The sequence below is a fragment of the Plectropomus leopardus genome, chromosome 22 (genome assembly GCF_008729295.1).
Source record: "Plectropomus leopardus isolate mb chromosome 22, YSFRI_Pleo_2.0, whole genome shotgun sequence".
In the NCBI taxonomy this organism is placed as follows: Eukaryota; Metazoa; Chordata; class Actinopteri; order Perciformes; family Serranidae; genus Plectropomus; species Plectropomus leopardus.
This window is the reverse complement of record NC_056484.1, coordinates 4,391,965-4,405,038: the sequence shown is the minus strand read 5'-3', so window position 1 is coordinate 4,405,038 and position 13,074 is coordinate 4,391,965. Positions and strand designations below refer to the sequence as shown.

Here is a 13,074-nt window from a genome sequence, read left to right as displayed (position 1 = left end):
TGTCGCCACATGTTACCACACTTCATCCACTGTGAGTGCCATTAATCAAACAGAGCAGATACACAAAACTGTGTGTAGGTTCATGACTGTACAACCAAAACACGCAAACGGATTCTTTTTCCTTGGATTTATAACATGCATACTCAGGGTTTTGTTTCATGAATCTCAAACACTGGTATATTGAAAGCCTGATTTCCCTTCCAGTAGTTATACATTTACATATAAATACCTAAACGCACAAGTTTTTTGATAATAATTCACACAATTTTATCAGTTGTTGCACACAGCATTAGCCACTTAAACCCCCCCCCCCCTTTCCTTTGCAGCTGTGAACTCAGTGGGGCCAACTTGGCGACTCTCTCATGAGATTTAGCAACATCTCAGACCCTTTGAGTGACTGAAAGGTGACAAATTTAGTGACTCATTCGAACCATCAGGGAAAAATCGATATATCAATCAATATATTCAAATATATTATACTTTAATTTATTCTCATGCTTGCTGCTTATAGTAACTGCAGCCCAAGGCTCTTCTGCCAACAGCGTGGTGTCTCTCACTCCTCTTGCACTGTATTTCTATTTATACATTATGTATTTGTATCGGGGTTGTTGTTGTTGGTTTTTTTTTTACATTTTTTAAAATGTGCTATTTAGTTGAACTGTGTTTATAGTTCAAGAAAATCCAGTTAGAAAGTTTGCTTGTTAAGTTCAGTAGATGATGTTTTCAAAGTCAATGAGTAATCGAGTTAAATAACCGTGACCTCATCTCATTTTTGTTTTACATTAGATCAAGTAAACATGATCTAATGTATGGCCTAATCTATGATAAAAAAAATCTATATATTGCATTAAAACTTCAGAGGTAAACTGCTGAGGGCACTGAATCTTAGGTACTGAGCACACTGAGCATATTTTACTAATGATTTTTATTCTTACTAAAGTTTGCAATTACAGCAAAATAACAGCATGATATACTAATACTTTGGTACTCATTGGTATTCCCTCCATCCCTACATAGACAGACACACACACACACACACACACACACACACACACACACACACACACACACACACACTCACTCACTCATGCAGACATCCTGAACAAACAAATGTTAACAGGAATTCTACCAAACATCATGTGACACAGTGTAACCAATTAATGCCAATTAAATCTTCGTCTGTTTCTGTGGAAACCATATTTTCAGATTTTTCTTGGATGCAAATGCAGCGTGTTGACTGAACTGCATACTGATCGAGTGCTGCCGACTCCGCACCATCTGTCATCTGTCTTAAATGTCAGCCATAATGAAGATGTCCATCAGTTCAAAAAGGGAGCTAGATAAATAAATATCCAAACAATCATGGCTTCCCCGCAGTAGCGAGGGAGGAGGGCATGATGACGGCCGTGGTATCTGCGGAAACAGCGGGGACTTGGGGGGGGGGTGAGGGGGTGTCATGTGATCAGCTGCCTTGCTCCCATTGGAAAGGTCAGCGCTATAATTACACACATCAGCGGAAAAGTAGGGACTCTGAAAGTGAAGCCTGCTCTGCTCATCTGCAGCGGCACAAGCACGGAGCGGCCAAAACTTCCCAAGCTTCAGTTTGTATTCCAAACTCACAGAGCTTGAATAATCATTAGTTTCCGTCATTGCGGGGACAATGGAAACTTTCTTTCATTTCTCATGGTGGAGGAATGCACTCCAGGCAGAAAGGCCCAGCGATCCGGCAGCACAATTTCAGCATTATTCTGAACTTTTATGTATATTCAGGCGGATTGCATTAAACTGCAGGCAGAAGTGGAAGGAGAAGGGCACGTTGTGTCCACTGGACATAGTATTCCCAGTCTGCAATTCAATGATTTCCAGATGTGGAAAGACCCCATAGTACGCCATGCCCACTTTAAAAAGTGCTATGGTCTTAAAGTCCAAGTGTACAGTGTGGTTACCTGCTATGATCCCATCCATTTGCTCCAAGGCTGCTGCCAACATATCGCTGGCGTCAGACATCATCTTGTGCTCAATGAATCTGAAAGAGAAAAGAAGAAGAGAGCTAAGAGAAAGAAGATGGGAAGGGTCCATAAAGAACTTTGCCAAAGCTCTGACATTAAAGAGTCCGCTTTAACAAGTGTTAATATAAGGGGAAGGGGATTTCCCTCTATTTTTTTTATTTTTATTTTTTTTAACCAAATCCTAAATAAACCAAAAATATGTGTCTATGGAAGCAAGAAAACTCCTCTGAAAGGTTGAAGTCTTTCAAATTAAAACAGGATGAGGTACAAGTATTCCAATGTGTCCTTAAAGTGCTCTGACAAATAGAAATGTAATCATCCACAGTGTATTTTCATGACTGCTGGGCAACATCCATGTGCTAAAAATGATTCTGTGATTTGATCAAAAGCTCCAAAACAACCACCAGAGGAGCCTTGTGATGAGATCATCTCATTAAATTATATGTTCTGAGGAAATTTTAGTAACAATCAGAGTATTAATATAGCAGCAAACAACAGAAGAGAATGATGTCGTGCTGCGTCTGTACGTGTTGTAATCACAGCATCTCTGACTGTTGTTGTGGTAGACGGTATAGCTGCAGGTTCATGTCCCTGTGTGCATGTCCTGGGGGGCTAGCTAATCGCTATAATAAAGACGTATTGATAAATATTGATACTGATTAACAGAATTGGTTTTAAAACTCTTCTTTTATGGTATCGATACACCAACAGTAGCTCCACTTTCTCATTTCTTTCTTTGCTACAGTCATTCTTCTATTCTCTGCTACTAACTGAGAAATTAGTCATTGTCATGTTATAGTCTCGTTATATTTATCTTTATGAATAAAAACTAAAAATGTATGCCCTCAATGCCATTTTTTTTTCCTGTGGTATTAAAAATAGTATCGGATATAGATATTTTTTAAGGTACTGTATTGAAGTTAGAAATTCCTGTATTGTGACAACACGAGCGTACTCTTACGGCAGTTACTGCTAAAAATGACGACAGAGGTGTTGCAAAAGCGTAATAAGATAAAGTTAAGGCCAGCTCAGTCAACAGTATCTACAAACATTCTCAAGAACAAAATCCAGAAATGTTGTGACACCAACATGCAAAAGCAGCAGTCGACACAAGTGACTAACAGGATATTCAGCTGCGCATAATGACAGTATCCCTCAACAAGTCACACCAGTTTCAAACACTCCCTGCAAAAACAGCTGGTTAAGGAAATCATGACTGTCAACATTTTCTGATATTTATACAGAAAACAATTAACTGATTCATCAAAGAAACAGAGCAGATTAATCGACGATTAACATAAGCGTTAGCTGCAGCCAGGCCTAATCCCTTTTTATATTTACTGTTCACTCCTGTACAAGCATCAGTTTTAAACTACACAGCCTGCTGACATGTTTTAACATTTCCATCTGAAAAACACATAACAGCCTTATCAGTAATCCTGTTGTAATACAAGCTCTCATTCTTCCCTTTCAAATGAGTGCTGCATCAAATTAACCCTGCAGTCTGTGCCACAAAAAACAAGCTCCCTCAGAGACAAAAAACAAAGTGATCTCCAGGACTTATTACCCAGCAAGCCTTATTTCCGGCGGTCACGGGTGCTCATGGGCAGGCTCCTATCCGGAATAATGGCACTATTCTCCCAGGGGTCTCAGGCCTCGTAGCATTGGCATGCTCGGCATCTCAAACTTCCATAACAAAGTTGGACAGTATCCCCATGCCTGGCGTATTCAAACACTTATCACATGCCTTCACTTTACTTGCACTGACCACTTATCACTTCAAACCAAATCTGATTTAAAGGGGTTGAGATGGTATACAGTGTGAGGAGAGGGCAGCTGAAGCCCAGAACTAACAACATAAAAACAGTGGCTGTACTTGTTCAGAGGTCCCATGGTAAGGGGGGGGGGGGGGGGGGCTGCAGAGTTTACTTCATTTCCTCTCTCTTAGGGGTCACAGTGTCACACCCAGCAGGGTAAAACATCGTGGGCATTAAAAGCGTAATTAAACCAATGGCCTCAATATGAGCTGGGGGTTGCTGTTAAAACAAGGGGCCTTAAGTCTGATGCTTAATTTCAACGACACACTCCACAGAAAGGTTAGCAAGTTCTTCCAAAACATCACACACAGGGCTTTGTATTCATTACTCCATAAACATCTCATTTAAGATATATGTAACTTTTCTGCATTACAATGTCCAAAAACAGCTAGACCAATTTTATACATAGATATACGTTTTTTTTTTTAGTTGTGTGCATTATCCCAAACTTAATTTAATCGATCATTTGCATACAGTGCTGTCACAGTGTATGCAATACGTTGCTTTGAGCTTTGATTGAGGGAAAAAAACCATTTGGTATTGTTTAATATAAGCATTCTTTTTTCAAATAATGGTTAATGGATCATTATTTTACCAATAACCAATCAGGGAAAATGCTTACAATATGTAACCCTAATTTCCAACAAAGTTCAAACCCAGAGAAATCTACTTTTAATCTAGGAAATGGTCTGTGTCATTTGGCCGCCTGTTAGCAGCTGTCATAAACTGACTTTTTATCCAGTTTTAAGCCTTTTTTTTTTTTTTACACCTTTTAGATCTAAGTATTTTTTTAACTGTTTTGACCAGATGAAGGATTTTAGTCGTTGGAAGTCTGTATCTTCAGTTATGAGAGAAACAAGCTGAACAAACGTTTGCCCCTGTCGTGCCAAACAGCATTGGAGAAACACTTATTTTTAACATAAAACTGCACTACTCAGTGTTTTTTTCACTTGTTTAGATTACCAGGTCCATTTATTTTGGAGAGGAGACTTCTGTGGATAATTCAGTTTTGTGTAAAAACCTCCTGAACATCCAGATTTTAAGTTATAAAAGAAAAAAAAACAAAACACAGTAGCTGGTGGTGGGGTAGCGGCCCATCTGTGAAGTACCGAACAGCGCCTGAGAAATACTGCTTTGTGCAATATACTTAAAATATTGGTTGTTTTTAACAAGATGTTTTACCTGGATAAAGGATTTTAGCAATGAGATGTCTGGATCTAAAGTTATCAGAGAAACAAGCGGAGCAAACGTCAGCGGCAGCTCGGCTCCAGCACCTGCCATGCTGAACAGCATCACTAAAAAACTGATTTTTTAATGTGCTTTATTTAGTGTCTTCACCAGTTTAAGTCACTGGGTTTGTTTATTCTGGAGGGGAGGAGACCTCTGCGGATCATTCGACTTCCAGTGAAAGCCTCCTAAATGATAAAGAACGAATGAATCTTAGCCGGGAGAAACTGACTGCAATAATAGAGTCACTTTTTGTTTTGTTATTGTCATTTCAATGAGAAACCCCTCGCGGGCAGAAAATTACATATTGAACCCTTATTATCACATCTCAGTTGAATTCTGGGGATGTAACTACACACATGGATGTAATTTCAAGGACAAAGCAGGACTTTTGGTCAAGAAGCATGCCAATACCCTAATTTTTATAATACAACAACAGCTTTCCTATTAAATTTTACAGTTCTCGTGGGGGATTCAAATAATACTTTTTCCTCCACAGGTATTTCCAGAGTTTAACGGGAAACCATCACTCACTCTCACCAGGGTGGAAGCTGTGTTTGGTCAGCTGCTTGTTTCACCCCTGGGAGAAACCTAAAGCCTGTTCCTTTTTCCAAAAAGAGATGTTTTTTTGTTGAGAATACAAATATTTTCTCTCTCCGTGTGAATGCAGAAAACAACAAATGACACGGAGAAAGAAACAGCAGTGCGCGCTGTATCTTATGTTCTACTCAACTATCTCGTGCAGTCTTCCGGTCATGATGCGACCACGGGTTGTAGAGAAAAATAGGATGAAAGCATTTTAAAAGATAAAACAAATCACTGTGTGTTACCATAATTGAAGCTCTCTGTCTTTCTGCCTCTGCAGTCTTGTGATAAAAGCCACATCAAAACTGGTATTACAAGTTTCATGAGAAATCCAATTCAGTGGAAAGTAGAGCATCTTATCAGCCCACGCAATAATTCAGAATCCAGGTTCAATTTATGTCTGAAAAAGGATCAAAACAGCAATTGAGTGTACTCTTAGGCTGGTCATGTGGCAGAAAATGGCATTGAAACTTGCCACGTTAACTCGTCTGCCCATTCTTCAGACTCACAAAACCAGACCCTTTAAAATGCCAGGCTGGGGTATTTTCCACCTCTTTTCGCATCAGTGATGAGCAGGTCATCCATGAGGAATTTTATGACCAAAACCTCAAGAGAAAAAGCCCAGCTACAGATGAGGGTCCATCTCTCCACACATGTGAAGAAGTGTCTGTAACAATGATTGATAATGCCCGAGTGTAGGAGTGAGCTCTACACACATTCCTAGGCAGGTTACTTATCCCAAAAACCAAACACTAATGCCTGGTACTGACATCCCCGCTGACCTCTGTGACCTCCCTCCCTCCATCCTTCAGACAACACCCCGTGGACTTCATTCCTATCAGGCTGCTGGCATTTTTCCGTTTGTTCACTAATATCCTCAAAAGACCAAAACTGACAATTAATAGATCCTACAACATGTGCTGAGTGAGCAGCCAAAGCCTGATACATCTAATTCATCTGTTCCACAGAGCGCCGATGTTCAAACACTATTAAAGACACAACAAGACAGAGTGACATCATAACTATGTTCAGGGTGACTGTTATTTTGACTTGTCATGCTGCTACAATTACCAACTAAAGCATGAAATGAATACTAATCCACCACATAAAATAGTTCTTATCTGTGTGGTTGCTCTCTCCCAAACTGATTTTGGGAGTTTTTTGCAGGTCCATGAATGCAGCACAGGAGGAACTCTCATTAAGATTTTTTTCCCCTCAGCAACAGTTTGTTAAGTTTGAGTTTTAAAGTGAATAAATGATCAGTCAATCAGTTTGTGGTTGGACGAGGCAAATGAGAGCAAACTTGTAATCACGCGTTCAAACCGAATGCAAAGCGAGTGTTTTGCGCAGCAAGTTTACAAACAAAGTCAATGCAAAGACGCAAATAAAAGCGAATTCATTCCGGACGGCGCGATGAAAGCGAAAACCTATATGTCGCGTCAAAAAGTACCGAGAGATGGACTAACATATTGCCACCACTATTCTTTAACTGATACTGTACAGAGGTTGTGCATTTCACTCAAATTCTTTTAACTCTGACAAGAAATACGCTTTAGGGAAACCACATGGGTGAACAGATTTCATATTCTGAAAAAGCTTTGCCCGCATCTCTCTGTCAAGACAAAGTGACTTCTCATTAGCCAGCACGAGCTTGCTGTGGTGCCAAGTAGGACATTTCTACAAACGTGGTGAATAAAAAGGACAAGTGACAGCTTCTTCAAACCGACTTCTTTGTCCAACTTTGAGGCTTGGGGCTCAACATTCACTCGTGGCTCTGTTCCCGACAGAGCATTCATCCAAGCTTATTACAAAAAGCATCAATGCCATCTTTCTAAATGTATCTGACAGAAGTAATATTTCCAAGTCTATTTTACAGAAAGACAAATCAGTCTGAAAGTCAAACTGGACTTTGCTGTAAGGTGGTTTTAACATCAACCAGATGTAGAGAACCAATAATATGGAGGGGGAGGGGGAGGGACAATACATTCAGAAAAGAAAAGTAGGCTGGGATTACTTGACCCTATGCTGAGTGGTCTGGCTCAAACACACACTCACACACACATATGTATATACACAAACACATGCCTCTGCTGGTGCTTGAGCTACAATAGCTCACTTCCAGCTGTGGTACAGATGTGCATTTCAGAATTTAATTGGCTCAAAGCAGCAAGAGAAGCAGCATTGTTACAGTAAAGTAACTGGTCATAGTATGGAGGACTACATCAGCGCTTGCTGGATAAATAGTTAAATTCTCTCGCATCGTTTGTTCCTCCGTCTAAGGTTAACCACAACTCTCAATCAAAACAACTTTCAATAATGTGCTCTCTATTTCTGCTCGGTTATGAAGATAAACTGTGTGCTTCTGATGCTGCCAGTAGTCTTTAACCACTGGCCTCCAGTGGCATTTGATTAAAGAGACATTGGATCCGTTACTCAATCCAGCTCACAAACTAATCAAGAGAAATATGAAAAAGTCAGATTTCATTATCCAGAAGCCGGTGGTGCACTCGTGTTTCAATTTAAAAAGTTTGAGATATTGACAATCCTTTGCTGAATTTACAGGCAATAACAAGACACTGGATAGCACCATAAGTTATTTCAAAGTTTTCTACACAATCCTAAGACCCCCACACACTATGCTCTTTCTTCCAAGACATATCCTGTTTTCTGTAAGAATTTATGAATAAATAAACCTAATTTAAGATGACTGTCAGTGGTATTAGCAAGAATAGTTCCTAGTTGTTTAGTAGCAGTAGGAGTGATTGCAGTAATATAAACAGTAGTGATTATGTAGCATAGTTTTAATCACAGCATTTGCAGATAGTACACTATGCAGAGCTTAATCTAGGGTTCATTTTCATTACTGAATAATCCGCTTTTTTTTCTCAATGAATTGTTTTGTATGTTAAATGTTGGGGAAAATGACAAGGCTATGTCTTTAAATGTCTACTTTTGTCCATTAAATCATCCAAAACCCAAAAATATTTATTGTAGTTTACTATTATACAGGGCCTTGCAATATATTGACATTAAATTAGCAGCGTGCTGTGATATGAGACTAAATATTATCCAAGATTTTGGACATCGCTTCTGAAAGGGACACAATAGCACTGGAGCCCTCAATGAAGCTGCAAGACGATTAGCGTTAACTTTTGGGCATATTCCAGATATATTTCACTTTATTAAGCGTAGCTGGATAAGCTCCCCTTCAGTGAATAAATACATTATGGCCACACAAAAGTCACTGAAATTCAATTTGAGCAGCCAGACTGCATACTGAGACGCATCTGTAGAAATCTGATTAGAATCGCATTTAAGGCTCCAAATGTGGTTTGGATCCAATTTGCAAAAAACTGAATTTCGGGGGTATTTTGCTGTACAGACTTTGTGAAATCTAGCTAGATACAATCTGAATATGCCAAAAACCTGATTCAGGCTGGCAGCATGAACAAGGTCTTATTTGCCTTTACCAACTTTACTATTATGTCCACAACACTGATAACAACAAAATTATGTTGCGATTTTGTGAGAGCACCAATAGCCAACCTTACAATGCTGTCACATTATCAAATATCATGTGAAACAAAGAAGAGCAGCAAATTCTCTTACTAGAGAAGATTATTTTGATTGGCAAAAAATAATTTCAACTAAGACTGCCATCAAAATACTGGTTGATCAATTCATCAAATAATTGTTTCAGCTCTAACTTCAATTATTTGCATCACTTTGGTCATAGTTACAGTAGCACTTTGAGAGGTAACGTGGATTTAGAGCGTGACCTGTGGAAGTTAATCCCACGTGAAACCCAACCACCAGCCAAACACCCTGCCTTTGTTTACACTTCCCCCCTGAGAGATGGTCCAGTGGACTTTTAGTTTGGGCTGCTGCTGTGAGGTCTGACTGTTTGACAGAAACGACGGGCTAGACTTTAAACTGGTGCAGCGGCGGTCACATTGAGACACTGCACAAACAACTCTCTGTCTTTCAAAAACTCACATGATAGCACCACAACACTGATCCCAAGTTTCTGCAGTTTTTTCCATGTGGCCCTTAACTACATCACAGTCAAAAATCACATCAGAGGGGGAAAATAATAAAGTGGGATTGTGGAAATGGGCAGGAGGAACTGAGTAAGAGATCACAACAAGCCAAGAAAAACTGACTTTTCATAGCTTTTGTTATCAAGGTCTGAGCACAGAAGCAGCCCTCTCTGGGTATGAAGTCTTATTTTGGGCATAATTTCACAGCTGCTGCCTTAAACTGAGACTCTGAAGTCTGAGATCTACAATAGTGCCTAAAAAGAGTGACACCACAAACACAGAGGCGTCCATACACTCAGGAAAACCGTCACTCAGCCCTGTCAGGAAGCGTTTCCTGGCACATTCTGGAGAAATGTCTCCCTTTTAGTTAGAAATGGCCATTTCCCAGCAAGCCTTTGCTCTGACTGCACCAACAAAACCAAAATACTCCAAAAGCCACGTGTACAGTTCATATTTAAAACTGGACCCTTTAATTATATCCCTGTGAGACAAATGTTTCAGATTAAGTTCAGATTTTAATTCAATAAGGCGCTTGTAAACATCCCTATATATCATGTGACAGCTCTCTTCTTTCAAAATAAAACCACAAGAGTACTGTACCAAGAATGCAAGGAATGCAAATGTCAAAAAAAGGTGGCTGAGATAAAAAGGTCATTGACACATCACTTTAAGAAAAATAAACATCTTAAAAATAGAAAACTTTGGGGTCTGTTCCATGTTGATGTCATTACAGGTTTACTGCTACTAAATAATGCCGATAGGCATGTCCCAATCGGATTGAAAGGACTGGTATCAAGCCCCGTGAATTGTGACTGATTTTTATTTGTTGTTACTGAGAATGTTCAAATTAAGCTAAAACACTTCTTTGAGGTGGAATTGTGATTATATTACTCATTTATATGAGTATATGTGTTCTGTGCTTCTATTACAATGCTGCACTAAGTGAATTTGAAATCTATATCTAAAGACATATTTTACTTTGTTTATTTTCTTATTTTACTGGGAAAAAAAAACAAATGCTACACTAAGTGAAATTGTGATAAGAGCCGTAAAAAATGATATTTTTCACTTTGTTATTTTTGTAATAATGAAATAAAAACCCTAAGGAACTGTTTGGATGCAGACATTTTTTCTTATATTGCATTACAGAGCTAATAAACTGCCAAGCACATACACTGAATTGATTTTAATAACTTCAAAGTACTTGAAGTGCAAGTAACTGATCAGAACTTGGTATCGGCAGATACTCAAAATCAAATGACTCTGATCGAGACCGGGGTCAAAAAAACTTGATCGGGACATCCCTAAATGCCAATAATGGACTTTGCGCTCCTCTTTGCCTTACTGAGCAACAAATAAATGTCTGTTGCCTGGGGAAACACATTCATCGGTGCAAGGCGATTAGATTTGTGAGAAAATGTTTATTATGCTAGCCCTGCCAGTGTAACATCTGATATGGCTGTGCAAGCAAGTGTGCAACAGCATGGACTTTCCAAGCAGCCAACCATTAACCATGAGAGTGTGGCAAGATACAAATATGGTTATTGTCAGAGAGGGAAATAAAATCCTTTGTTATGCTTTCAGTTTTCTGCCCGGAAGCCAAGACATCATCAGACGTATGCAGGGAGGAAGGCTGTCAGCAGGTCACGCAGCGCCTCAGGAGGGAGGCTTTTCCTGAACAGCTTTATGCTACAGAGGTATACCCAAACAAAGGAGGCAGCAGAAGTCTGAGATTGATAATAAAAGGAGCTGACACTGGATCAGAAGCAGCTTTAAACTGCTAGCTTTGTGTTGACTGCTACTGCCTTTTATGCAGTAAATGTGGGTGGGAGCCAAACTCGAGGTTCACCGCAGTGATTCATGGTTTGGCTTAATGGACATGTGATGCATAAATTAGCTGTGGCTAAATTAAAAAAACACGTTTCCACATACAAAGCTAAACTACGTAATCCAACTTAATGGGACAAACTACTATACCATTAAAAGCAGTTGTGGAAGAGGTACCCTGTTTCCTAACTTTAGTAAAAGTATTAATATCTATATTGAAAATGTTAAGTAAAAGTAAGCAAGTAAAATCAGGAAGAAGTAATCAAAATTAAAAGTATCCAATGCAGAAAAATCTAAAAAAAAAAAAAAAAAATAAATAAAAAATAAAAATAAAATAATAATAATAATAATAATAAATAATAGTAATAAAATATTAAATAAAAAATATGACAACAATGGCAGCTATGGCAATTTCTTCTGATACTAAAGCAAAACAATTAAATAATAATTTTGACAAAAATGAAATAGCAATCCAAAAACACATGTATTAATCTCTTTTTAATCCCCACAACTACTGTAAATATTGTAAGTACCGTTGCCCATTCGTATATAACCTTTTATTAAAAAACATTAACTTGAAATATTACATATAAGTAAAAATGAGCTTTTTCCTCTCTGCTCTTCTCTGTGGATTGTATATGATATATATGTATAATTAATGTATAATGTCATGTATCTTTTCATTTTATTTAATATTTTTGTCATTATTACAACCCATGTAATGCAGCTGTTTAGTAACATTAGTTGAGTGATTCTGCCTTAAACAAAACCATAAGATAATAATAAAAACCCCAAATGATACTGGCTATGGGAATTTCTTCTGATGCCAAAGCCAGAAAATTAAATTTAAAAAACGTCAATAAAATTCAAACAATGAACCCCAATAACAACAACTAATCTCTTTAAAGTCACCACAGTTTCTGTAAATGTTGTTGGTAACATTGCCCATACAAAACATTACTAACATGCAAAACTCAGCTAAGCTAACCTGAGTTATGTTTACTACATAAACACTTCCTATCAATCCAACTTCAATTAACAAGAGTAACGTCAACACAATTAAGCTAGCAGCCCGACGAAACTTGGACAAACAAACGGTTAAAACCAACTCTGCTTCCAAAGTGTACTTAAACTTCGGTTAAACTTACAGTTTTCGACCGAGAAATGTTGAATCTGGGATCCTGCAGTCTCCGGCGGCTTTACTCCAAACACTTTGGCCACTTTTCACAGGAGCGTCATGGTTAGCGTTCACCTTCCCATTGAGTTTGTCTGTGAACTGAAGTTTTCATCCAAACTGGAAGAGCCGTTTTTAGAGCGGCGTCAAGCTGGAAACACGGCGGCGACACTTCCGGGAAGCGATCCTTCAAAATAAAAGCAGAAAAATGTTGGTAGCGGATCCACGACAGGTCCTGAGAAAAACTGGCGGGGTTACAAGCAGATGTAACCCCTTGATAATAAATTTACTTGATTTCCTTTAAAGAGCATGGGAAGAAGGCACTGACAAACTTAACAAGAAATGACCAAAAGATAAAAAATAAAAAATTACCTTTAAAAAAGTGAAAAACAAAA

General features: G+C 38.6%; 1 protein-coding gene across 1 annotated transcript in view; it reads right to left on the bottom strand.

Moving 5' to 3' along the window:
- The window catches only part of LOC121961393 (liprin-beta-1-like), a 37,287-nt gene extending 24,528 nt beyond the window's left edge, over positions 1 to 12,759 (bottom strand). Inside the window, exons 1-2 of the mRNA XM_042511370.1 lie at positions 12,654 to 12,759; positions 1,947 to 2,026 (exon numbers count right to left, since the gene is read on the bottom strand). Coding sequence (XP_042367304.1) covers positions 1,947 to 2,010 — 64 coding nt within the window. The 5' untranslated portion in view covers positions 2,011 to 2,026; positions 12,654 to 12,759. The remainder of the gene's footprint in view (positions 1 to 1,946; positions 2,027 to 12,653) is intronic.
- Positions 12,760 to 13,074: the final 315 nt, after the last annotated feature.